Here is a 26,847-nt window from a genome sequence, read left to right on the forward strand (position 1 = left end):
ATCTTGCAGTGGGCCATCTGGATGTCTTTTTGGCTAGCCTGAGGAAGACTGGAGGAGATTTCTGTACTTCTAGAAATGTGAGGGTCTAGCAAGAGCAGCAGAAGAGCTCTGTGGGTCCCCTTGGTCAGAGTTCTTGGTCTCCCCTGTGGAGTGTCACTAATATATTTAATCCCTGGGAGGGTTAATGTCCATAGTGACAGCAAAGTGTTGTCACTGAGTAGGGGTGTGAATAGTTATGAGGGAAAAGGCAGCTCATTAAAGTAGGGTGGTTCAGTTTTTCTTTCTGGCAATAAAGACTTCCTTTAGGTAGTGGGATTAGTATCTGAAGTGTAAAAAAGAACTATGAAGAATATACTAATGCAAGGAGATACTTTTGTGTTTGGAGATATTCTTTGTTCACTTGGGCAGTGCTGGCAGTGTGGAGATGATGATGTCTTTCATATATCAAAAACAAAGCAGATGCTTTCCCATCTCAACATAACCAGGTTTCCAGCCCAGCAGGTTACCAGCATTCAGCAAACCCATGCTGGGAATATCAATTTGGAAGTATAAAATTGCAGCTTTGGCTGAGGGATTTGAAATGAGCTGGGCCTTTGGCCCTGTTGTCTCAAGTGACAGATGGGTAAACAGGTAAAATGGTCTTATCTGGTCACAGTGCCAGTTAGTCAGATTTGGATGAGAGATCCTAGTCTATTTGATAGCTTTGGACCTCATTTGTTCTTTATCTTGGTTTCCTGACTTGGAAAGCAGTTTGCTGACTGTTGGACCTCATTGCATGACTTTCTGGAGCCCTATGCCATCAGTAATGAATTTATCCCCTTGAGATAGGGAAATAACAATGCTGTGAGGAAAGCAAAAGCACAGAGCGAAGAAATGGTTGCCTGATGTTGCCCAGTAATTCTCTTGAAGATCAAATGCTCTTTTTGTGACTCCCTGTTTTAGATCACACTCAGTATTTCTTGCATGTGACTATCATATGGGGGCATGCCTGCTTCTGTGTAGATCATTTAGAACTGCAAGTTTGGAAACAGTTTGTGACCCCTGCTCCGAAGTGAAGACAGTGGCAAAAGAGAAATTCTGAAGTATTTAATTCCTAGTGAAAAGGAGTCAAACATACAAACAGTAGAATTAGCAAGTGAAGAGCAAGGTTGACACTTTTACTGTAGTATCTTGTTCGGATAATCCTCCAGAGGGTTGCTGAAATCCTGTTCATCTACTGCTTCTCAAATCCCTCATCTGCAGTGTTCAGGTGTGTGTTTCAAAGGCTTGTCATGGTAGAGACCTAAGCTTGAGAGCACCTGAATTCCACCAAAATCCTCAGAGCATGCCAGAAAGCTGCTCTGCAGGGCAGTTCTGCACCTTTCAGACGCTTTGGCTGTCATTGAACATTGTGACCCACAACTTGGATGCTAATTTTTTTAGAGACTATAAAGGCTTGGTTGCACCAAAGTCCTTTTGGGATGGGGATGACCTGATTGCCATATGGTATGTTGTGAGACATCTGGAGGGCACGACTTGCATCATCGTTTCTTCTTCTTTAGTGATAATTCTCAGCAACAGGGGAGAAAAAACAGCACAATACTATTTTAAAGATATTTTAAAATATTCAGTTAGTTCCACTGAACACACCTGTATTAAACATACAGTATTAAATGACTTTATTGTTTATGGTAGGTAGCTACTGCTTACCAAGCTCATGATACAGGTCCACTTGTGACAGTGAACATCTAAAAAGAGGCCTGTTTTCTGAAGGATGTTAGTTTCTGTGAAAGACAAGATTGTTTGAGCTAGTTAATCTGTAATAAAATGTTGATGCAGTGATACTATGATGTGTGTATAATATTAACCAAGACAAAAAGAGTATATCAAGTATCTGAAGCCTCTGTCACCTGCATATGATGATGCCATCTGCAAATGCATAAATAAATGACAGATTTGAGACAAGAACATGATTTATAGGCAGAATAAATTACTTTTCTGGGAAGGGGTTGTACCTCTATCATTCATCGTCATTCAAGAGAGGAAAAGAGATCACAAGCACAGGGATGTAGGTTTGGCTTTCTTCACCTTCCTGATGTAATAATAAAGAACAAACTTTGTCTGCAAAGCAGAAAGATGATCAAGTTTTCTCTTTACATTTCTTACACTAGGAACCTTCATTAGACTGCTTGGAAGGTTTGTCTACCATCCTGCTCTTGCCTAGTGGGGAGCACATACTTAGAGTGACACATGCCATCAAATCTATAATAGCGTAGCAATCGTAGGTAAATGAGAATTGTATGAGAGTGTGGACATACTCGTATACATCAGCATGCTACTCTTCGCTGCTCAGGATTCTGGGAGAATAAGCTGTGTTATTCTCAGTAATTTTAAATGAGCATGTTTTGTGTTTTATGAGGATGTAAATCAGGAAATTTATATAAAAGGCTGATCAGTGAGAAATATCACAATCCTGATTTATGTGCAGGTTAAACAGTAAGTTAATGTGCATATGTGCTCACTGGCATTTAAAAGCAATATATGAAAATAGCGTAGCTCACTATAAATACTCATTCATAGACTGACTTTTTGTTGGAGAGAAGCTCTTTAAAAGAGAGTGCCACTGTTTATCCAATCTGTGTTTTGAGACAAAGTTGGAACTGATTCACAGAGAAGACTTACATGTTATAGCAGGGAGTGTTGCAACACCTAACTTAGGCATGTGGCTTTTTTAGTGGTCTCAGTTGAATGGCTGTGTGCTGGCAAGGAGAGTTAAAAAACCTAAGTTAGCTCAGTTAAAGAACTGAGTTAGCTGCTGCTAACTCAGTCTGCTGAATGTGAGAGTTTCTAAATGAGATGGTGGGAAATGCTCTGCCACTTCATGATTTCACTGCAAGTAGTAAAGAGTAGGGGGAGTGAGGAGAGGCAGGTGATTTAGATGTGGCTTTTTAAGTGCTTTTCTTCTGTCATCCATATCAGGTTGTACATAGCCTCTGTACATGGTAAACTGGAAACTGAGTATAAAGTGAGAGTTGAGCAGTGAATACTTTTCTTGATATATAGTCTATAAATTGTTGTAGTAGTTTTAAAAATGTTTTTGCTTACAGGAAGACATTTAAGCTGAAAGGAACATACTAAATATATGCCTTAGGGCGGAGAAGGTATTGTATATGCTTGCACATTTGCATTGAATGGCAGCATGAGCCAAAATAAATATAAATTCCTGCAACAGAATAATTCCGTGCAGCAGTACAGGCTAGCAACCAGTTGCCCAGGTAGCAGGTTTGCAAAAGGTGACCTGAGGTCCTGGAGAAGAACACAGTGGATATATGCCAGCAACGTGCCCTTGCAGCAAAGGCAGCCAACCTCATCCTGGGCTGCATCAGCAAGAGGCAGTAGGGCAGGGGAAGTGGTTCTTGCCCTCTACTTGACACCAGTGAGACCACAGCACTCCAGATGTGTTCAGTTTTACCCTCTTAAAGAGATGTCAGAGAACTGGAGAGAGTCCAGTGGAAGACTGTAGCCCAGAGAACTGGGATTGTTTCATTTGGGGAAGAGAAAGCTGAAGGGGCATCTAACAACAGCTTTCCACTATCTAAAGGGGATTGCAAGGAGGGCAGAGACAGCCCCTTCTCAGAGGCACGTAGTGAGAGGGCCAGAAGCAATGGACACAAGCCACAAGGAAAAATCTGGTTAGATTTAAGGCTGCAATTCTACCCCATAAGAGCAGTGCAATCCTGGGATAAGACACAGAGAGGTGGGTGAATCTCTGTCTTTGGAGAGACTCATCTGAGTTTTGAGTAAGGCCCTGGGCAACTTGATTTAGGTTTGTAGGCAGCCCTTCTTTGAACAGGGAAGGGATGGACTAGAGACCTCCAGAGGTTCCTTACAATCCTCCGTGATTCTACATTTCTCTCATGTCTTGAGTTCCTTACAGGAAATAAGTCTATTCCAGCAAAGCCAAGAGCAATTTTTCACCTTTCAGATTATTTAATGTCAAAAGTAAATTTGAGTAAAGTTGACGAGTTGGTGATACACAAACGATTTTTGAGGAAACAGTGTGTGGGGTGTGTTTATGTAGGCCACCCTTTCGCGTAGCTATCCTGAAAAAATTTTGCTATCTTTAACGTTGGATAATAGCCAACCATTGGCCTTCTGGTAAAAAGCAGATGGTAGAGATTGCACAACTTTGGAAAACTCTAAATGACTGTTCTCTCTTGGGAAGCTTACAACTGTGAATTTCCCCATGAGGTTGCACTTCTAGGACTTTCCAAAGCCTACTTAGTTGAACCTTTCTTTGGCGTTAAAGGAGGAGCTCGTTTTTTTTGTATATATACCTGATAAGCCAGTTGTTGGAGAATTTCCTTTCCTTTTTATTTTTATTTTTTATTATTTTTATTTTTTCACTTTGAGCCCTAGTATTCTTGTTTGCTTTTGTTTTCATTTCTGCTTACCTGAGATTGCTTAACATGATTGGGGTGGGAGCTCTCTCTCCATTTGGAGCTGTCTTTTGTTTCAAGGTAAGTTCTTCTAGTGTAAAGAGGCTGTAAGACCAGTGATGTTGTTGCAGGAATATTTACTATCTGGCTCAGCATGCTTTCTGCCTCAGACTGGGGACTTTTCTTAAAAAAGGTGACCCAGAATATGCATCATACTGGTCCAGGGTTTGGTAGAAATTAATTATTTCACAAGTCATGGTATCAGATGAAAGTGTAATGGCAGCTCAGGGAATGGGTGTGTGCTGGGGAGTCACTGGGCTGGGCTAGGGCTTTTTAGTACTCTGTCAGTGATGATTTAATGCAGTTTTGCCAACCAGTGCAGGCATGCGTTGTAGTTGAGTGTGCTTCATTAAAGAGCCACAGCAGCTTGAGATCTGGTGAAACATTATGCTATCGTAGCTACCAGCCAGCTTATTTCCTTGCTTAGGAAGAGTCTCACTTCAGCATTTGGCATCTTTGATGCTTTTCCCTTTCCCATCCAAGGTTCCCCTTTGGATGCTGAGCAGTCCTTGCCTGCTTGGTCAGGGTAGTGGTAAACAGTGGCCCATCTTGCTGTGCAGTCAAGCCACGTTTGCCCTCTGCATGCTCTGCTTTGTGGAGGCTTTTCCAGTTTCAAGGACTGCTTGAGATCCTAGCTGTTGGGCAGAGTCAGTTGAAGACCGTGGGAAGATTTTTCTTTGGACTTGAACCCAGCTGCAACTTTCCATTTTGTTTCAAGGGCAGGCAGCAGTTCTTTTGGAAATGTAGCCAGCTCTAAGTGTAGCATGGTCAGGGAGCTTGTTGTTCATACACTTTCCACATTGTTGCCCTGAAGGTCTCAATTTCTCTGAGCTACAAGCATGTTTGTTTCCCCAATTGGCTGCTCTCAGTGAAGGTGTCCTTGGCACTGGCAAGCAGGCTTTCTGAGTGCTGCCAGGTGTTTCAAGTAAAACCTGAAATGAGCTGGACTTACTTCATGAGACAGTCTTCTCCTATGGGTGTTTCTGGGACATAAAACTTAGGTGAAGTTCTGATAAACTAACATGGGGTAGGGACACTTAGCAGCCTGTGCTAGCCTCTAGTAAGTATTTTTGGCCTCTCCATCTCCTGAATTTTTGTTCATCACTTTCTGAATATTTTTTGTCCTGGTTTGCACAAGGAAGGAAGATGGGGGTTAGATAGTTCCTTGTCTTGTAAACAGGGAGTGATGTGCAGAGATCTGTCACTGTGCCCAATGTGAGTTAAACTGAGCAGAGAACAGAATAGGGGATCTTGTTGCAAAGAGCAGGTGAGGTTGTCTGGCTCTTCTTGTACAAGGTGAAAGAATTGGGAAGAGCACAGACAAGTGAAGCAGGACCTGGTGTGGTTTGGCGGCCAACATAGGAGGCAATATCTTTGTTCTGTTCTCTTCCTCTTCTGATGCCTCATGCAACCAAGGCTGTGACAGAGTGGAGAGGATCCCAGCAGCAGAAGAGTCAGTGTGGTGCAAGCTTACCACTGGTAGGCACAAGGGCAGAAGGAAGAGAAACCTCGAAGCTCACTAGGTTTGGTATGAGTACGGAGATGGCTGGGCAGTCTCTTGCTCCTACATGTTTACTTGCAATTTCTTTTTCTAACTGGCATGACTTTCATCTCAGGTGGGCTGTGTGTTGTAATAGCCATGCAACTGTGTGTCAGAGGCATGTAGCAGCAAGGAGAGAAGTGGGGTAGCACTAGGGGACAGATATGCTACAGCAGAGTAAAAGAGGTGCCTGGCCAGGCAGTTCGTGGGAAGGTGCAGGATACCTTGTAATGGCAGGAGAAAAATGCCAGGAAGACACGTGCCTGTTATTGGCAGGTGCTGTGTATATGAGGAGGGAACATCACTAGGAAGAGGTAATGAGCAGGAGAAGCATGATGGACGATGGAAGAGTCAGTAATGCCAGCAGTACTGGCAGATTAATTCACAGTCGACATAGTTCTTGATTTAATAGTTTATGCCAAAAATTTCTCTCATTTCTCCTTTCTTGTATTAATGGAGTTTTGTTTGCAGACCCTAGATTTCAGCATTTTTTTATGCAACCAATGTGTTCCGTACAATCTGTATTTAAAAAATCTGCTTTCTGAACTGTAGGAAATTCGTAACATTCATAACGATGAACTAATGGGTATTCGAAGAGAGGAAGAAATGGAAATGTCTGATGAGGAAATAGAAGATCCATCAGAAATGAAAGAAACAGAAGAATCAGGTAAAATCATTTCCCTGCTCTTCCCTGCCTATTGCTGTTCTTCCAACCCTTTGGTCCCTTTTTGAATTTGCTATTATGATATCCTATAGTACCAAGTCCTACAATCTAATTTCATATTTATAAAACATTATTTCTTTTTTGGATTTGAACTTGTCATTCTTCAGTTTTTATTGACTCTCCACTTCATTATATGTTATGAGGCAGAGAGAACAGAAGGCCTTTCTCCCAACCACAAGTTATTTTATATACGTTTGTTGTGGTCCCATTTAACTCCTGCCTTCTCAGTTACTCCTTTCACGCATATTTCTATGTGTGGTTGTAAAGCTCCAAATTCCTGTAATTTTCTGATCATTTTTTGTCATATCCTACTGAACTTAGTTAACTGCTGGAGATGTTCTTGATATTAGACTATCTTCTATATTATCCACCTTCCCTTTCCATATCTCTTCATATTCTACATTCTTGTTCTTATTGCAGCTTCAGACTTGAACTTGCCAAAATTTTTCTCCTAGATTAACACTGTTATGATAAATTACTGAGTGTGTGTAGAGTCTGAGTCAAAAAATTCCTGCCTTGGCCTGCCACAGCCCCCTACCTCTTGCTCTCCTGCCTTCACATTGTTCCATCCACTCCCTGTGATGGAAACTGCTGTGGACTTCTGCTTTGCAATATCCCGGATTCATTCTCTGTTGTTCCCTGAAGGAAAGCTTGCTACTAGAGATAAGCACAATTTCTCTGTAGAAAATTCCAGTATTTTGAAACTTTTCCAAGATAAGTCACACTGAGTTTTGAACCATTCAAACGTTCCATCCTAGAAGTTTTGAGAAAATTATTTTAGAACATGCAAAATGTTTTCTTTTAATTAAGGCAGCTTGCTTTATAAAAATCCTTTAATTCCTGTTTCATGTCACTATTATGCATAAAATAATACTTTAACACGCTTATTTGGTGCAAAGTCCACAGAGAACACATCAAAACAGTGGCCAGTATATCCTCCCAGAACAAAAATCTTCTAACATTTTTCTTCAGAAAATAATTCAGTGGAATAATCTGGTTTTGAGGAAGCTTCATGTTTTAACTGAGTAGTTTTTCATCAAAGTATTTTTCCCTACCTACTTTCCCATTACTAATATTGACTATTGAGTGTGGTGCAATGGTTGGGATTCCCAGGAGGGACCAACCTCATTCTAGCAAAGGTAGAGCTTAAGTCCACCACAGTCTGCAGTGGGAGACGCTTCTTTCCTGAGCTCTTAATTGCAGTACACCCAGTGTCCAGTCTCCCTGCAGCAAATTACTACAGTAGCTATTCAATGATAACCTGCTTGTGTGCACACACAGTTACTCTAGCAGGAGGAGAAGCAGGTCTAGTACTGAACGTACTGGAATTGTTTTCCTCTCAGTGCCTGGTGCTGTAGCCAATGCTCGTCCCTCCTCACCTGTGATGGTCAGAGTGACCTAAAACTATGTCTGAGCTGCAGTCTCCAGAGAACCTGCAGTTCATAGAGTTGTGTGTGGAGGAGCTGGATGGCCAAAGCGATGTAGACGCAGCAGTGCGTGGCTGAGCTCGCTGCTTCTGCAGCCATGCTGCAGTTGACTTGTAGTGTCCCATTTCAGAACCCTGGTGATGTCCGCACGGCACCCGAGACCTGTTTGCACAGCGACATCCTAAGGTGCTTGATTATAGCCGTGCTCTGAACAGCAGTTTGGCCAAGAGCAGGATTTGGAGAGACTGCCGTGGAGGTGTACAGTATGGGACATGGCTGTAGTCTCAGTGCATGGCTCTGTGGTGGACTGAGGTGCTCCTGAGTCATACAGCTTCAAATGCTGGTGCTACTGCGAGAACTATGCTGTCCAAATGTCCTTTCTCCCTCTGTTTTTCTAGAATGAATCCAAGCTTAAATAACAAATACCAGCATATACTACTGCTCTTCCCCCCCCCCCCCCCCCCCCGAATATCTAGCATGAAGAGCACTACTGGCTTCCTCAAATATGTTTACTACAGGGGGAAACACCCTGACAAGTTATTTCAGAGCAGTTTTCTCTCCTGTCTTGTATAGCAGCTGTATCTTTAAAAAAATGGGTTCTGTCTGGCACATACTTAATCTGGGTTAGTGACCATTCCCCTGGAAAACCCTTCACTTGTCTTAATTCAGGGACTTCTGTGTATTTTTATTTGTTTCTTCCTATATAATTTTATTTGTCTGAGTGTATTTTTAACTGTGTTCTATCTTTACTCCATGTTCGCGGTTCTCTAGCCATTGTTGTATGCTAGGAGTTTAATACTTGCATGCAGGAAATAAAAGCTGAATAGTCCAGAAGTGTATTGAAGGCCTTTTCTGGATTTTGAGGTTACAAAGTCAAACATTCAGATTAGCAAATGTCATTGTGAAGGTTGTGCAGGAAATAGCGTTCCAATGCTGTAACAACAGTATAGGAAATCTCAATGCCAGCTTTTGTACAAGGGGAAGATATCATTATTATTTTATTAGGGAACCAGAGCAAGACTGATTTCACTGGTTCACACAAATGCTTTTGTAGTCACATGCTCACAAGCATCAAAATAAGTCCTCAAGTAGTCTGCCTGTCCAGTCATCAGGCATCAGGATGTGTGTCCAAAAGGTCTGCCAAACATGCCGGCATGAAGATGCTTGTGTCCAGTTGGACAGTTTGAGATTCTGTCAGGTGTTGTGGAGGACAAGGGATACCAGCTGTTGAGTTCTCCTTATGTCTTATGCATCCTTAGTAGGTTGGTGACCTGTGTTGGTTTGGGGTCTGCCTTGCTGTACCCATTAGGATCTGGCAGGGGCTGTCTTGCCATCCTATGAATCATTTAGATTCACTCAGTGTCTTCTGTGTCCTTGTCTGAACGTTTTGAGGTTTCTGTCCTGGTCTCTTGTCTTCCTGCTATCATGTTTTAAAGGAGTTAGAAAAATCTTGAATCAAGATGGCTTCCAGTTTATCTTCTCTGGATGAAAGCCTGGGCTGATCTCACTGTAGCAACCTTTCTGTTCAAGTTGAATTAACAATTCTTCCATGCTTTCAAAGCATTTTTCAGCCCCTGCTCCCCTCCAAGCAAAATTACAGTCTGTTTTGGCAGACACTAAAGATTTCAGATTTGCTCATCATGCTTTGCTTAGCTGGTCTAAAGAGAAGCAGCCAGGTCTTTATCTTTGTCCTAAACAATATAGTTTGTTTCTAACTTATCTTTTGTCTCAAAAAAAAAAAAAAAAAAAAAAAAGTGAAGCACCGTATTCTACAAAGATTTTTGCTAAAAACATCTAGTCTTTTCTGCTCTCTAATTTCCTTTCTTGAAATAAACAGGAACACCCCTGCCCCACCAACTCACCATTTCAAAAGCACTGTGACATTTTCTGTTATTGCTAGAGCTAGAGCTAGAGTTAAATAAATTGTTATTTAACTGGTAAATAGGTCCAGATCTTGCTGACTACATTCATGTTTCTGTGATTTTTTCAGGCCTGTTTCCCATTGCCATTGCTCTGCTTGGGAGATTTTTTGTTCTTTACTTGAAGGCTCTTCTTCCCCAAAGGTGCCTCCACCTCCCTTTCACACTCCCTAAACTGGCCAGTGCAGCTGTAGGCATGGTTATATGTATATTTTTCAACTGTTAGGACAGCTTAGATGATCCCCTTCTTTGGCTCCTGCTCTGTGTGGCTCAATGGCGAATGGGAGCAGAGAATATATCCGACTGACAATCAGGCAAAATCGGTGGCTTTATTAAAAATCTGCGACTGTTCTTTGCGTTTAGCATTTCTGGAGTTCACCATAGAAACTGCCTTTTCTGTCTAGATCTGTCAAAAGTTATTCCCCCCCACCCTTGTAGTAGAGGTATAAGGCATGCCTGTGGGATGTGCGCTCCACATAATGAATACATTTTGAACCTGCTGAAGCTGTCTTTGCAGCAATAATGTGATGGAATCCCATTCATAAACTTATCAGGCCCCGTGCCTGAGTAGTAACTTACTACTTCCTTGCCTGCCTGGTCATTTTACCCCAGTATGTTCTTTAGTCTTCTCTCTTCCCTTTCACCCCCAACTTAAGTGCTGCTTTTACTGCTGAGAAATGGTCTTTGCCCAGAGGAACTTGTGCTCTAAAGAGATGCCAAAGACAGTGGTTGAGAGAAAATAATGTTGGTACCTTGGGTTTGCAACAGGGAGTCAGGAGCCACTGAGTAGTCTGCCCACTGTGCTCTACCCCAGTAAACCACAGAGGGAGATCTTAATCACAGCTTTTTGACCTTCCATTCCTATCTGCCTTGTTCTCCAGCACTGGTATCGCAAGTGGAAGCCCTGAAAGAAGAAAATGACAGTCTGCGCTGGCAGCTGGACGCCTACAGAAATGAGGTAGAACTGCTAAAGCAAGAGCAAGGCAAAGCAAGCAGAGATGAAGACACAACTAAAGAGCAGCAGCTGAAGCTCCTCCAGCAGGCTTTGCAGGGAATGCAGCAGGTAGGTCTGTGCTTTTCTATAGTTACAGCCTTGCTATGAAGGCTAAGGGGCTGTCACATGGAGTAGGAACACATACTTCAGCAAGATGAAATTGTGCCACTGAAAAGATCATTTTCAAACAGGAGCAGCTTCGTCATTTCCAGTATTACAAAGAAAGGGCAGTTGAAATATGGATTGTGTATGAACTGAGAACAGTCATGTGGAAAAAAGTTCATGGTTTATGGATTCGTTGCATGTTCTTCAGTGACTGCACCATAACTTCTGAAGTACTGAGTCAGTGCTTACCACTTCAGTAACTATGTGAGAATGTTCATCCGTGAATATTAGTAACCAGCATAAGCAGGAAAGAGGGATTTCCTGTGCTGTATTTGCCACCTTTTCTGAAGATTACTGGATTTTCATTCTCACAGATATGTTTAGGGCTTATGATGTTCTTTGGAATTTCCCTGGGCTGAATATCAAGTGTTTCGGGTCCTTGTAATCCTCAGCAGTAGCTCCTTGGATATGAAGCCAGGCTGATATTCAAAATACATGAAGGATATAGTAGTTCAGTTAAGCATTCAGTTAACGTAAGAATCTGCAGATCCAGGGTGAAGGCTGTGATAGTGCGCTGGATGAACCTGAAGTATGTATTGAAGGTACTGGTGTTTGTAGCACTGGAGCTTGTATGGAAAACCTTCTCAAGCCATTGTCAGCTTTCTGGGAGGAAGGAAGTGGCAATGATTGCAGGATATAACAGATTTTCCTTTCTACAGGTGTCAGGTAAGATTTACCTTTATCCCACTGTAACCGTCATTTAAGTGGCAAATGAATTATTCCATAACTAACAACCCAGGACCAGACTCCTCAGAAGTCTTTACTTTTCAAAGAGGCTAAGCCAGCAACCTTGCAGTGCATAAATGGGAAGGGCTCTGAGAATCAGTAAGAGTGGTTAGTAACTCGACTTAAAAAAAAAAAAGTTCATTACAACCTGTTATTTGTCTTTTTTGAAATATCAACAACTTTCCTTCAGAAAGAGTAAGACAAAACTGCTATCTTTCCTGCTTTTGACACTAGCCTCCAAAGGTTAGCAGCTGCTTCATGAGGAAAGCTCTCAATCTGTAGGGAAAAAGAATGGACTGCTAAAGGCCGAACTACCTCAGACCATTATGGTAGAAGAAGTAACTTGGAAGGAGTCTGCCAGCCAGCCAGCCTGCAGGAACCTAGGCTTTCTTTCATATATACCAGGGGTGGAAGTTTAATTTAGTTCTTGAAAGTGCCTAGATAAGTGGTGGTGCAAGAATAGTCTGGAGGAGCTGCCTTGAAGCAAAAAGATGCTGTTTGTCTGTAGTTTTATTAATGAGCAGTGTTATGAATCATTATTTTGCTAATGAGGAAGAAAAAAGCTAAAATAAATGACTGATTGGGGATATTTTAAGCACAGAGAAAAGGACTGACTGAAATATATGTTTATGATTCTTAATTGGACTTGGGAAAGCTGCTGGGCTAGGAGTTTAGCTACATCAATATTTAAATATTTCCTCCTTAATAAGGTCTTGCGGCTTTGGTATTTTATTCTGTTCTTATGTTGTGTAATTAAGAAGTGGGTGCAAATGTAACAAATCATTATTTGTCTCCCGGACCCCAAACTTAACTATCAGAAAAATGAGCGTATCTTGGTTTGTTAAACTAGTATGTTACACAGCATTAATGAACATTGCTTTAAAAGGAGCCTCTTTCAGGTAATAATGGTGTCTTCTCTGACCTGGCACAAGTCCATGTGGTAAGTGTCTTGAAAAGATCAAAGTAATCAGTGAATTAGTCTTTTGGCTTTGGGTAGAGCCCTGGTCATCTGCCCATCTTACATTCACAAAGACAGTTGTAATGTCAATGGAGAAGACCAGGGCTTGTTTGCTGGACAGTGCTGGACAACTTGGTGACTAGACTTGCCTCTCTCTGAGAGGTCCTGTACTGGTAGCAGTTTGCCGAGTATTGTTTTCCTCTAGCTCCTATGGAAGATCTGTCATGCTTGTTCTCGGCAGCCTGTGTCAGATTCTTGCGTTGTTCAGTTAGGTCTTGGTACTTGTGTACTTCCACTACAGACACATTCAAGAGTACAAGTTCACTCTCAAAGCAGGCTGGCACACCCAGCGAGAGAATCACAGAATGGGTAACTTTGAAAGGGACCTCAGGAGATCATATAGTCCAACCGCCCTGCTCAAGCAGGGTCACCTAGAGCATGCTAGACAGGGTTGCATCCAGGTGGGCTTTGAATATCTCCAGAGAAGGAGACTCCACAACCTCTCTGGGCAACCTGTTCCATTGCTTTGTCACTCTCACAGGGAAGAAATTCCTTCTCATATTCAGGCAGAACTTCCTGTGGTCCAGTTTGTGCCTGTTGCTTCTTGTCCTGTCACATAGTACTACTGAAAAGAGTTTGTCCCCATCCCCTTGACACCCTCCCTTCACGTACTTATTGATAAAATTCCCCCTCAGTCTTCCCTCCTCCAAGCTAAGGAGGCCCAGCGCTCGCAGCTGTTCCTCATAGGGCAGATGCTGCAGTCCTTGTAGCCCTACACTGGACTCTCTCCAGTAGCTCCATGTCTCTCTTGTACTGGGGAGCCCAGAACTGGACGCAGTACTCGAGATGAGGCCTCCTCAGGGCTGAGTAGAAGGTCAGGATCACCTCCCTCAACCTGCTGGCAACAGTCTTCCTAAGGCACCCAAGGATATCTTTGGTCTTCCTGGCTACAAGGGCGCATTGCTGGCTCATAGTCAAGTTGTCATCCACCAGCATTCCCAGCTCCTTCTCCGCACAGCTGCTCTACAGAAGCTCAGCCCCCACCTTGTGCTGGTATCATAGAATCATAGAATTGGTAAGGTTGGAAGGGACCTCTGGAGATCGTATAGTCCAACCCTCAAGTGAGTGGCCCATATGGGTATGTAGGGTTATTTCTCCCTAGGTGTAGGACTCTGCACTTGCCCTTGTTGAACCTCAGGAGGTTCCTCTCTGCCCAACTCTCCAGCCTGGCCAGGTCTCTCTGAATGGCAGCACAGCCCTCAGGTGTGTCAGCCACTCCTCCCAGCCTGGTATCATCAGCAAACTTGCTGAGGAGGCCCTCTGTCCCCTCATCCAGCTCATTGATGAGTAAGTTGAACAGGATGGGACCCAGTACTGAGCCCTGGGGAACTCCACTAGCCACAAGCCTCCAACTAGACTCCACACCACTGATGACAACCCTCTGAGCTCTGCCATTCAGCCAGTTCTCAGTCCACCTCACTGTCCACTCATTAACCCACACTTCCTGAGCTTACCTAGGAGGATGTTATGGGAGCCAGTGTCAAAAGCCTTGCTGAAGTCAAGGTACCCAGCCTCCACTGCTCTCCCTTCATCTACCCAGCCAGTCATTCCATCCTAGAAGGCTATCGGATTGGTTAAGCAGGATTTCCCCTTGGTGAATCCATGCTGACTACTCCTGATCACCTTCTTTTCTTCCATATGCTTGGAGATGACATCCAGAATGAGTTGTTCCATCACCCTTCCAGGGATGGAGGTGAGGCTGATGAGCTTATAGTTGCCTGGATCCTCCTTCTTGCCCTTTTTGAAGGCTAGAGTTACATTGGCTTTCTTCGAGTCCTCAGGCACCTCTCCAGCTTTCCAAGACCTTTCAAAGATGATGGAGAGTGGACTGGCAACAATATCCGCCAGCTCCCTCAGTACCCGTGGGTGCATCCCACCAGGGCCCATGGATTTGTGGATGTCAGGTTTGCCCAGATGATCTCTAACATGCTCCTCCTCAACCAAAGGAAAGTCTTCCTTTCTGCAGACTTTCTCCCTTGTCTCCAGGCTCTGGGGTTCTTGAGGGCTTCCCTTAGCAGTGAGGACTGAAGCAAAGGCGGCATTCGGTAATTTTGCCTTCTCTGTGTCCTCTGTCACCAGGGCCCTCACCCCATTCAGCAGTGGGCCCACATTTTCCCTAGTCCTCCTCTTGCTGCTGACGTATTTGAAGAATCCCTTCTTGTTGTCCTTAACATCCCTTGCCAGACTTAATTCCAACTGGGCCTTAGCCTTCCTTGTCGCATCTCTACATACTCTGACTGCATTCCGATAATTCCTCCTAGTAGCCTGTCCCCTCTTCCACATTCTCTGTATTTTCTTCTTCTGTCTGAATTTGGCCAACAGCTCCTTGCTCACCCATGCAGGTCTCCTGCCCCCTTTGCTGAACTTACTTCTTTCTCCTTGGGAAGCACCGCTCTTGATCTTGGAGGAAGTGATGTTTGACTGTTAGCCAGCTCTCCTGGACTTCCCTTCCTTCTAGAGCCTTAACCCATGGGATTCCCACAACCCACAACCACCATTTGGGTCGTTTTGATAGACATGAGGTTGGGCTTGAGAAATTTCTTCTGCTTACCTCTAAGATGATGTTGGTGATTCACTACCCAGTCTTTCTTAACTTTGCTAGCAAGGGTGTGCACAGCTGGTTGTGGTGTGTGTTGCAAGCATCCTGTGTCAGGAGGCTGATGCCTGGGATGTGGGAGCAGTCATCACTTTTTTCTGTTAAGCAGAATTATGCAAGTAGCAGCACAAGTCTCTCCATCTACTAGATATTTTGGAATATTTTGCTAAATTGCAAGACAGTTTGGTCCTAACATGGCACCAGAGTTCTAGGAAGACCTTAAGGCAGCTCCGCCAGGTCACTTGTTTGTGTCTATGCTACTTCTTCCTGTTTGACTGTGTGCAGCCATACAGTGAACCAGACTGCAGGAGAGGAATATCTTGCTTTAATATGGATTGGTCCACAACATGTACTTTATTTCATGGATAGCAGTGGTTTGGTGATTATGGAATTACTGCCTTGTGTTTACCAAAGTTGTGTTTTTTTACATAAACTACCAAGCAAAGAATATCTCAAGGTGGTTTGTGGAAAAGATTTGTTCCTTATATATACATAACCTTTAATTGTTTTGAATATGATCTATCTGGTCTTCATGGAAGAGTGGTAATTCAATTTGTATTCTTTAAATAGTGGAATGAGATAGATGGGATGTGAATTGTGTTTAACTTTTCTCTTCCAGCATCTTTTGAAAGTGCAAGATGAATATAAAAAGAGAGAAGCTGAGCTAGAAAAAGTGAGAGAAGACAAACTGAAAATAGAAAAATTATTAGAAACCCTTAAGGAGCAGGTATGTGCAATCTCAGTGCATTGTTATTCTCGGTACTAAATGCAGTCCTTGGATTTCATAGTTCATCATGAGTGTAGTGAAGGACAGAAGTGTAGAAGATACATAGTCTTGGCTTAGAAGCAGTGATCTTATAAAGTAAGACAAATTTGCATGCTTAATTGGAGGATTTATATGAATAGTGAACTTGCTGATTGCTTCATTATTACAGTGAGACAGGCTACATAAGCAATTATATAAATAACAGATTAGTTCATTTTTTAGCAAAAGTCTCAGTTACCAGGCATTGATTTTTAGATTTGCGTTTTAAAGACATTTTAATCTGACATCCATAAAGCTCTAATGAATTTAAAGTTTGTAGTGGTATTATAATATACTTGCTGGATTTAATGTGGGAACTGATAAAAACATTTAGAATTAAAGTTTTTACATTAGCAGATTCTGTATCTTCTTCTGTTGCTTTATTTTTTTTTGTTAATGTCTTCTTGCTGATAACTTGAATCCATGTGGCACAGAACTCAGAGCTTTGCAGTCAGAGTGGAAAAAGTTGAGATGTTAGCAGACATTGGTGCCATGAATAGATACTGTTTCTGGTCAGCTGTGATCTGCTCTGTATTTTGTTTATAGACCCACACGGGAACATCCACTTGCTTGTTAATAGTCTCCTCTGTAGTGCATACTCAGTTATTTATATACCTCAAGATGGAAAGGAGACATGACAGAACACCACTTCTCTCTAGTGACTGTAGAACCTCTGCTAGGAAACAGATGGGCTCTCCTCTGGTTTTCAAACTTTACCCTCACTGTTTTGTGCCATGTGCTGTGGAATATAAATACTTACCTTTATACTAATTAAAGGAGGATTTGAGTCCCAGTAATTTCCAGCCTAGGAACTTCAACGCCTAATATCAAAGAACAGAAATAGTTGGTTATCGTCAGTAATCCTTCACTTTTCTTCAACTGTCATAGCAAAGCCTAGCAGATGAAGAAGACAAGGAGAGAGATGCAATTGATTGTCAAGGAAACGTAAGTCAAAAAGTTTCTTTTCTGCTACTTCGGTTGAAACATCTTGTTAAGGGAAGTAGTGACGGCTCATGGTAAAATGAGTAACTCCTTAGTCTGATTTCTTGTGAAGTGTATAAGCATGGTACATACAGACCATGTGTAATTTTACAAACTGAAATCATTCAGTTATCCATTACTACCAGCTTCTGGCTGGAAGAACAGTAAATGTTTACACCTCTGATGTAGAAATGGCCTCTGGTGTGGCAGATAACTTGTTGCACTTTTATTTCATCTAGCCTTCAAATGTAGTTGTTGGATTGCCAAGAAGAAGTGGCTCATGCATTTCTGAAAATGCTGCTGGCTGAATTGCAGTCCTTGTGTCTGTTTGAAGCTAGCTCTGCTTCCTCAGAGTGCAGAACCTTGTTTTCTCCTGTAGAAGCAAGCTATAGCCTACTTAGTCCAGGACTACACATTTTCAGTACTGTGTAATTCAAAATTGTACTGGCACAAGAAGCAAAGCAAACCCAGGGGACCATTGCATTCTGTCTTTGTTACTGGCTCAACTCCAGTCCATTTCACTAGTGACTGGAGGCTATTTCCAATTATAGTTGTCTATAGCTCTCAGACCCTTGGAATTCAGGATACAGCTTAGGAATAAAAAAAAAATCACGCTTTTAGTGCAAGGACAAAGTCTTTGAATCACCAGTTTATTTGGGGGTTAGTAAATTAGGCAAAATTCTGTTTTAATATAGTACTGCAAACTCAAGTCAAAGACAGTCAGATTCCAAACCCTTTTTCAATCAACGAGCACTGAATTAATCATATCACTTCAATTTAGAATTCTGGAAAATAAACATCTGTGTCTCAATTAGTCACTGCAAAGCTTTCTTTATAAACTGGTAAAACAGAAAGATAGGCCCTTGTAGAGCAGACATCATACCAGTGAGGCAGGAATGGTGAAGTGCATGTTGTGGCATCTTACTTAACTTCTTGGGCTTTCATGTAGCATGGTATTCAGAAATATTCCAACAGCAACATGAATGTCCATGGTGCTTTGCCAGAGGCATTTTGCAAAATAATAATAGATGGAGCAATGCAATGAATGCAGTGACTCACAGAAACAGGGGAACAAAAATATAGACTCTGTCAAGTATTGCTGAAGTGCTGTTTGGTGTGTAAGAATGCCTGCTGTATTGTTAGTATGGAGAATGGACCCTGTTGTTTTTTGCAGGAGAGCAGTACATCCAGGATTTGTGCATGCAGCCAGGAAAAGGAATGTCCAGCTGAGAAAACACTGAGCAATAGTCCTGTAAAATCTGAACGAGAAGCTCTATTAGTTGGTAAGACCAAGAGGACAGTGGGTTTTTTGATGAGCTTAGTGACACTGCTAGGGATTTGAACTGCACAGGAATTACTTGAAGATGATGTAGCAGCTCCCACCATCTGTGTTCTTTCTTTTGGTTATACCAACAGAGAAGGGAATCCTAGAATCAAGGAAAACTGCTGACTTTGGGTAGGGTCAGGGTTTCATCTTGTACGTTGCTCATGTGGAAACCTTGTGCCATGCACCTTTCACTCAATGACACACACATGTAAAGTAGACTTGTGTTTAGTGACAGTTTAGCATGTACCAGAGTGCAAGTAGCTCTGCTGAAAGTTGTCACTGAAGGTAAGTTATGGAGCAGGGTCTCTCTGCATTCAGTTAGGGCTAGATCCACTTTGCAGGATCCTAAACAGTGTCGTGGACTGTGAGACTTTAACCAGCCTGGGCATTGCAGCACCTTCTAGTTTGCGGACGATGTTTATGGACCCTAGACAGCAGTGAGGCACCCCATTAGATGAGGCACATTGTGCCACGTACCCGCAGCGAATAAGCTCTCCTGACTTTAGAAGCTGTAGTCAGAAGGAGAAGAAAGGATAGAGAAAGGTGGCACAGACAGGAGGGCCTGGCTCAGTGAAATGTGAAACATTGCCTGCACTTTCACGTGATGCTTAGCTACAAAGGGATTGGTGACCTCTGATTTACAGTGTAGGCGTATATACTACCCTTTTCATCTCTTTTCCCCTTTGTTATTTCTAGTAATGATGAAAAATAGCCTCACACTGTGTGCAACAAATTGTGCAAAGTTTCAGAACAAGCAGCATAAACCAAGAGGTGAATGCTGTTGACCAGCTATTAGCCCAGTCATTCTGGGGCATGTCCTGTCCCCAGAACTGTATACATTGACCCTGACCTTTTATTTAGGCAACATGTTGTTAAAGTTAGTCCCCACAGGGTCTAAAGTTGAAGGGGTTTTTAGCCCAAAGTTTTGGCAGTGGATAGATTTTTTGGAACACTGAAAAAGGGGAGGAGAAATTCTTGTCTTGCAGAAGAGACAGTTTCTTTGATTTCTTGTCACTCAGCTTAGTTCCCCTTAGTCATCCCTCTACATTTGATTTGAGAGTAACAGTAAATCATTTACTGCTGTCCAGTGGATCTGTTTGTGCCAGTTCCTGGGCTGGAAGAGGGAAGCTTTGGAGAAAGATCATAGGCACTATCTTTTCCTGCAGATGATGGTAAGAAATACAAGTCAATCTTTTTGATGCACAGAACTGGTTATGAGCTGGAAAGGAGCCTCTGTATGAGACCAATAAAACTTAGGTTGCTTTTTTTTAATCTGAGTGCTGCAGTACTTTTGAAATGGGGCACACATACCACTGCTGCCATCCCCTTTCTCCTCATGACTTCAGGAAGTTCAGGGCAAAGATCATGTGGAGATGGGGGAGACTGAACCCAGGACCTTGCACGCTTTTCTTCTCCTTGAGCTCTGTATCCCCATGTTGATGGTAACCCCTTGTTGAATCTCAGCATGGTTTGTCTGTGGGCATGTTACCAGCGCTTTCGAAGGAGTGAGAAATGGTGAGGCCTGTTTTAAGAGCTAACTAGCAGCGTTGGTAGCTGTTCTTTACTTTGCAGCCGTTGGGCCAAACTGCACTGTATTTAAAACCAACACCCCCCAAGCCCCCTGCAAAACATCTTCATGTGCTGTGGCAGGAGTAGGAGAATGCTGATGTTCCCAGCTGGCTCTTATCTCGTGAGAATAACGCTTGTGGTATTCTTTCCCCAGGAATAATTTCAACATTTCTTCACGTGCACCCATTTGGAGCCAGCATAGAGTATATCTGTTCCTACCTGCAGCGCCTGGACAGCAAGGTAGGGGTACGGATATTTACATCTCCTCAAGCAAACCGGGGCAGGATGTTTGTACTCTTGAGTCTGATTGTTAAGGTCTGTGTGGTTCGGGTAAAGGGGATCATTGCTTCCATATTTATGTGGGTTTGCAAAGTAAGAATTGGTCTTAACTGTGGAAGAATTTACTGGAAGAAGGAGGTTGTCTTTGCAAGGAGGAGACTGAACTTTCCTTTCAGCTTCTGTCTTGGCCCTTACACAGCTTAATTTTAACCTCATTTATACTGTTTGTTATTTTATAACATCTGCTATGCCACTGTTTATGTATCTTCTCTCCAAACTGAACAGTCACCATGGTTTTTTTGCCTCTATGCACAACAGTTTTTTTATGTTTCTTGTAACATAGCCTTTTCTGCCTCTGTTTTGATATTGTAAGTGAAGTTGTTTTTAGAAGGATGCTGTGCAAGCATCTTTATACTACAGAAGCATAAGCACTGAACTGCAGTCCCTGCCACAGAGGGCTGGGCTGTAGAGCAGGCCAAGTGGAGGGATCAAGTGCTTGGTGCAGGGAATCAAGGAGGTGATAGTAAAAAGAGCACTCAGGCATTTTCCTTAGTACAATGAGGAGCTGCTATTCCATGCAGTACTTCTGTGTCCTGATGGCTTCAGACTGCTTATGAGAATAGATAGGGAATTTGCAAAGGGTTCTGAAGACAGATTCCTTCGTGATCTTCTGCTCTACTGTTCTTCTGTTGTCTTCCTTAAAGTGCTTCAAGAATAGGAGATTTGCCATTATAGGAATCATCTGTTGTGACTGGAGCTTTTTCAGCTGCTTTTGTTTATAGCTTACTGTTTAATTTTCCCCATTCTAAGAAAGCAAGACTTGCTGGCTTGTATTTTCCCAGGATCACTCTAGCCCTTTAGTTTGAAGATGAGTGTAATATTTTCTTTTCATATTTGTTCTGAATTAGTCTAAGAGGCAAACAGCTGCCTATGTTTTTCTTTGGAGCTCTTAAAGAATTGCCAGCTTGTATTTCATCTCACTTCTGACACTTCCTCGTTGGGATCTGCAGCTTAGAAAAGCGCTTCATGTTACCAGAAGTTTCTACATGAGGCTCAGGAGCAAATCAGAGAGGAGCACTCTGAAAAACATGTTATTTAACCTCTGTGGAATGTCGCAAATCTCTTATTTTTCCCTGCCACTCTGGTAAACTCCTCAGCTTGCTATCTTTCAATGGTCTTTTGCACATGGTTGCTTGAAAGGAGGTCCTGCTGTTTGTTCTTCAAGTTACGTCTTAGCTTTCTTGTCTTACGTTTTATTACCATGAGAGCTAGGTGTTAGTGGAGGACATTTGTTTTTAAAGTCTAGCAGAACTTTAGGCTTGAGAAAGTGGTGTGTCTGTGCATGTGCCTCTCCACTTATGGGCAGAACTTGGTTTCTTGAAGCTGCCAGTAGGGAAGAAAGAAGAAAATAAGAATACATTTCCCTTGTTCCCTGCCCATCAATCTCACCAAGAAGCCCAGCAGGTCAGCAGACAGTGCAAAAGCTAAGATCCTGCCTCCAAATCAGTTTGAAGTCATGAAGCAATACCAATAAAACTTCTGTGTAGTGCTCTAAGCCTTGCAGCCGCTGGATAACACAGGTGTGAGCCTTGCAGCTGCTGGATAATACAGGTGTGGAAGTGCACCTCCTGGGTTGTCCACCCTGTGGTTGGTGCCTTAGGCTGTTCCTGCCTTACCAAACCCATTGCCAACCTGAGCTTGTGCTGTTTTTCTGTCTCTCATAACACCTGGACTGTCATTTCTACCTGATTTCAAAAAAAAGTGATCACAAAAGTGTAACTGCCAAACTCAAATCCATTTTGCAAGGCTGATGATCTTCATGACATGTTTTAGCGTGTCCTGGAAAGAGTTTTGCTTATTGGAGAAGGCTAGAGTCAAACATGAGTTTGGAAGGATGGTAGGAGAAAGAACCCAAGATTATCTCTTTGAAAATCCAGTTATGCTTTAGAGAGCATGCAGTGGGATCAGACCTGAAGTTACAGAATGATTCAATCCACTGTGACAGAGATGAATATGAATGTCAGCAACAGGAAGCACTGCTGAGGCATGCAGTTGATGTGAACCTAGCTCCACAATGCCTGGAAAATCATAGTACTGCAATTACAGAGCCACAAACTCCATAAAATGTAAAGAAAATGAAAACTAGAGACTCTAGCTGTGGTACATCAACGGAACATGTACAAATGATATTGAAATGCTGTGCAATCTTGGAATATATCCTTATTTTTCCCCCAAACTATGTCTTAATGCTTTGCCTGAGCTGCAGGTGTATGAAGTTATTGTGCAGTGATAGCTCTGACTGTGTGTCAGAGTAGTCTGAAATACATAGCAGAGGCAATTTTCAATTCTAGTGAATAAAAACAAATTTTCAGTTTTCCTGTTGCAGTTAAACAGTTGTATGCACCTGAACTGCAGGTGTGCGCTGCCTCTCCAGTCTTGCTAAGTCCTGAATCTGTTAACTTGCAGCACCTTAGCTTTTTTCACTTGCTGAAATTTGATTACATCTAGTAAGTGCTTGAATAGTGACATTTCTGGGTCTTCCTGCCAATCTGATTATGGCTTTGAACACAGTTTATGCCTGCTGTGCTACATACACATGCACACCTCTCTGTCTGAGGTAAAGGTGCTAGCGGGTAGACATCCTCCTTCAACCCTGGTGAAAATGATACAGAGGTTCTCCAGCACTTACTGGAGATGGTGCCAAGGAGGAAACACTCAGACTTTGCCAGAGTGTTTTCACAAGTGAGCTTCAATGGTATGTGAAACCATATAATAGACGTTACACTTCCTACCAGCTGCAGCATTACAAAAGTGTAAAAAGCTACTGCAGAAGGTGGTTACTGAAGAAAGCTTCCAACAGTCACCTTCAAAACAGGGCAAGGTGATGACCAGAGCTCTGGCACAGCCCCAGGGACCTGTTAGGGGCAGGAATTGGGAGGAGGATTTCTCCACTGGTGGTCGCTATCTGAAACAAGACTCTGGGCTTGACAAATCTTTGGTCTGACCTGCTCTAGCAATTCTAGACTTCTTTCATGTTTACATTACTTTTCTGCACCACTATAAATTCTGGATTTGATATCTCTTTTCTCCGAGCAACTTGCCTGCTGTTATGGGCATGGTAGCCACCTTGTAGAAGAGCATATGTAACTGTTCAGGATATGAATCAAAATTCCTCATGTACCTGGTTTCTGTACCCCACTAGCTGAGAGCTCTATTGTTAAATCAGTGGTAAAAGTACTCACTATTCAATTATTTAAATATTTGGGAGTTTTTAATCCATTATCTTGCATTTCAAAATGTAAAAAATTAGGATAGTCCTTTTCACCTTATTTCTAGTACTGTTTTGGGAGCAAGTTGGCTGCAGATACAGTTTGACAACAACACAGCACATGCTGCACCCAAGCCTATCACCATTAGTATTTGGATGGGTATCTAGGGAAAGCCTAAATATGCTTAGTGAATGAAATGTGTGTTGAGCTTGAATATAGCCAGTGATTACAAAGCTTCTCTGACCAAGAGCCTGTTAACGTTCAATGAAATTTTCCCTTCCTTTTCACAGATCTGCACCACAGAAGTGGAAGTTCTCATGACCCGCCTTCAACATACCTTCAAACAGGAGCTGAGTGGGGTTGGGGCTAGTCTAGAGAAAAGATGGAAGTTTTGTGGCTTTGATGGATTGAAAATGACTTGAGCTTCAGCCTAACTGATTTAACACTGAAAACAACAGCAGAACATGTGGATCAAGAAAATGTAGGATGCCTCTAACCTCTGTTCATGATGATTACCTTGCACGCGTCACAGACTCGGGTGGAATAATATGTAAGTGAACTCACAAGTCCAGAGCAGCACCTGGAAAAAACTTCAAGTGCTGTAGCTTCTCCGATCAGTTATTTTGGTAACGAACAAGTGCTGTCTGATATATTTTGTGGACAAAGTTCACATCTGATGTTTTTAAGCACAGAATATTAACTATATGTTTTGCCAATGTGTATGTTTTACATGCCCAAATCTCTCCTCTTGTACCTTGTTTTTACTAGTAAGAACAACCATAGACTGTTCTCCAAAGAACAACAAAGAGAAGTTTCCTGATTTCTAGAACCACCAAAAGGAGAAAAACATTTTTTTTTCTTTTAGACGTTTATATGATTGAAAACTGAGCTCTGTTTAAACAGAAAAAAGAGATGTAGGTGACTCAGAGTCTCTCTGAGCCTAACAGTCGGTTCTTTTTCACACTATTTTCTCTACTAATGATTTAACAGTTAAGTTAATAGGAAGACAGTGTCACTAGGAGCAGCATGGGATAATGGCAGTGCCTCTGGGTCTGTGCATTGCAGAATCAGTCTGTAAATAATCTTTTACATGGGAAGGGTATTTAATTTTCTACTGATCTGCGTGGGGTAGAGGGCCTACTTCAGATCTGTATTTTGCTAATGGTTTCTTCTGGCTTACCATCAAATTTTTCCACCCACTTTGCTTTTGAGACTGGTCTTCTAAAAGTGTCTGAGACAACACGGGCTTTTTGCCTCCTGAATCTCCCAAAGGCTATTCCTTACGTTCTTACTAAACTCCAGACTCTTCAATTCTGTGTTAGTAAGATATAGGCTAAAATGCTTTAAAAAAAAAGAAACAAAAAAAAAAAAAAAAAAAGAAAGAAAGAAAGAAAGAAAAAAAGAAAAAAAAAAACCCTCTCTCTGAATTCAGAGGGCTCTGGGAATAGATGCCTCCTGGAGTTGGAGCAGCTAGTAAGGGACCTGTGCACAGTTTTTTTCCAGCACAGGCAGCAGGAACAGGTGAAATGAACCTTTTGTGTGGTACTTGGCTGGTTGCCTGCTTCTGAAATGGAAGGATTGCTACACTGGAAGCAGCTGAAAACCCTTTTAAAGAAATCCTCTGCGAATATTTGTGTCACTGCAGCTGGACATTGTATTTTTAAGCAATAAACTTTTTTTCTTTTAATGTTCAGGTCTTATCCTTGCTGCTTCCTTTCACTCATGTAAGTTGCGTTGCCTGCTGTTGGGAAGGAGGGTAACTCAATCGGTAATGTGAGACCAAGGTCTCTGAAAGCCTGGAGCTTCACTGTCCTTGTGGCAGACATCTACTTTTGGGTCTCTACCCTATGGCTTGTCTAGATGTCAGATTTCATGCTCTGCATGTCTTCACCTGCTACTCCTTGACAAGACCAGAGTTGAGTTCATCACCTTTAAGTCATAGAATCATAGAATCAGTAAGGTTGGAAGGGATCTCTGGAGATCATCTAGTCCAACCCCCCTGCTCAAGCAGGGTCACCTGGAGCATGTCACAGGGTTGCATCCAGGCGGGCCTTGAATATCTCCAGAGAAGGAGACTCCACAACCTCTCTGGGCAACCTGTTCCAGTGCTCTGTCACTCTCACAGAGAAGAAATTCCTTCTCATATTCAGGCAGAAGTCCCTGTGGTCCAGTTTGTGCCTGTTGCTTCTTGTCCTGTCGCATGGCACTACTGAAAAGAGTTTGTCCCCATCCCCTTGACACCCTCCTTTCACGTACTTATTGGTAAAATTCCCCCTCAGTCTTCCCTCCTCCAAGCTAAGGAGGCCCAGCACTCGCAGCTGTTCCTCATAGGGCAGGTGCTCCAGCCCTCTGATCATCTTCGTAGCTCCACGCTGGACTCTCTCCAGTAGCTCCATGTCTCTCTTGTACTGGGGAGCCCAGAACTGGACGCAGTACTCAAGATGAGGCCTCACCAGGGCTGAGTAGAGGGCCAGGATCACCTCCCTCAACCTGCTGGCAACAGTCTTCCCAATGCACCCAAGGATATCTTTGGTCTTCCTGGCTACAAGGGCGCATTGCTGGCTCATAGTCAAGTTGTCATCCACCAGCACTCTCAGGTCCTTCTCTGCGGAGCTACTCTCCAGAAGGTTGGCCCCCAGCTTGTACTGGTGCCTGGGGTTATTTTTCCCTAGGTGAAGGACTCTGCACTTGCCCTTGTTGAACCTCAGGAGGTTCCTCTCTGCCCAACTCTCCAGCCTGGCCAGGTCTCTCTGAATGGCAGCACAGCCCTCAGGTGTGTCAGCCACTCCTCCCAGCTTGGTATCATCAGCAAACTTGCTGAGGAGGCCCTCTGTCCCCTCATCCAGCTCATTGATGAGTAAGTTGAACAGGATGGGACCCAGTACTGAGCCCTGGGGAACTCCACTAGCCACAGGCCTCCAACTAGACTCCACACCACTGATGACAACCCTCTGAGCTCTGCCATTCAGCCACTTCTCAGTCCACCTCACTGTCCACTCATGTACCTCACACTTCCTGAGCTTACCTAGG

At 42.9% G+C, this 26,847-nt stretch overlaps 1 protein-coding gene across 1 annotated transcript in view; it reads left to right on the plus strand.

Annotated features, from left to right (window-relative positions):
- Positions 1-25,171, plus strand: part of ENOX2 (ecto-NOX disulfide-thiol exchanger 2) — a 63,651-nt gene extending 38,480 nt beyond the window's left edge. Inside the window, exons 9-15 of the mRNA XM_062584848.1 lie at positions 6,571-6,685; positions 10,970-11,151; positions 16,207-16,314; positions 17,281-17,337; positions 18,548-18,656; positions 20,424-20,509; positions 24,108-25,171. Of these exons, the coding sequence (XP_062440832.1) occupies positions 6,571-6,685; positions 10,970-11,151; positions 16,207-16,314; positions 17,281-17,337; positions 18,548-18,656; positions 20,424-20,509; positions 24,108-24,239 (789 nt within the window). The 3' untranslated portion in view covers positions 24,240-25,171. The remainder of the gene's footprint in view (positions 1-6,570; positions 6,686-10,969; positions 11,152-16,206; positions 16,315-17,280; positions 17,338-18,547; positions 18,657-20,423; positions 20,510-24,107) is intronic.
- Positions 25,172-26,847: the final 1,676 nt, after the last annotated feature.

Source organism: Rhea pennata, chromosome 11 (assembly GCF_028389875.1).
Source record: "Rhea pennata isolate bPtePen1 chromosome 11, bPtePen1.pri, whole genome shotgun sequence".
In the NCBI taxonomy this organism is placed as follows: Eukaryota; Metazoa; Chordata; class Aves; order Rheiformes; family Rheidae; genus Rhea; species Rhea pennata.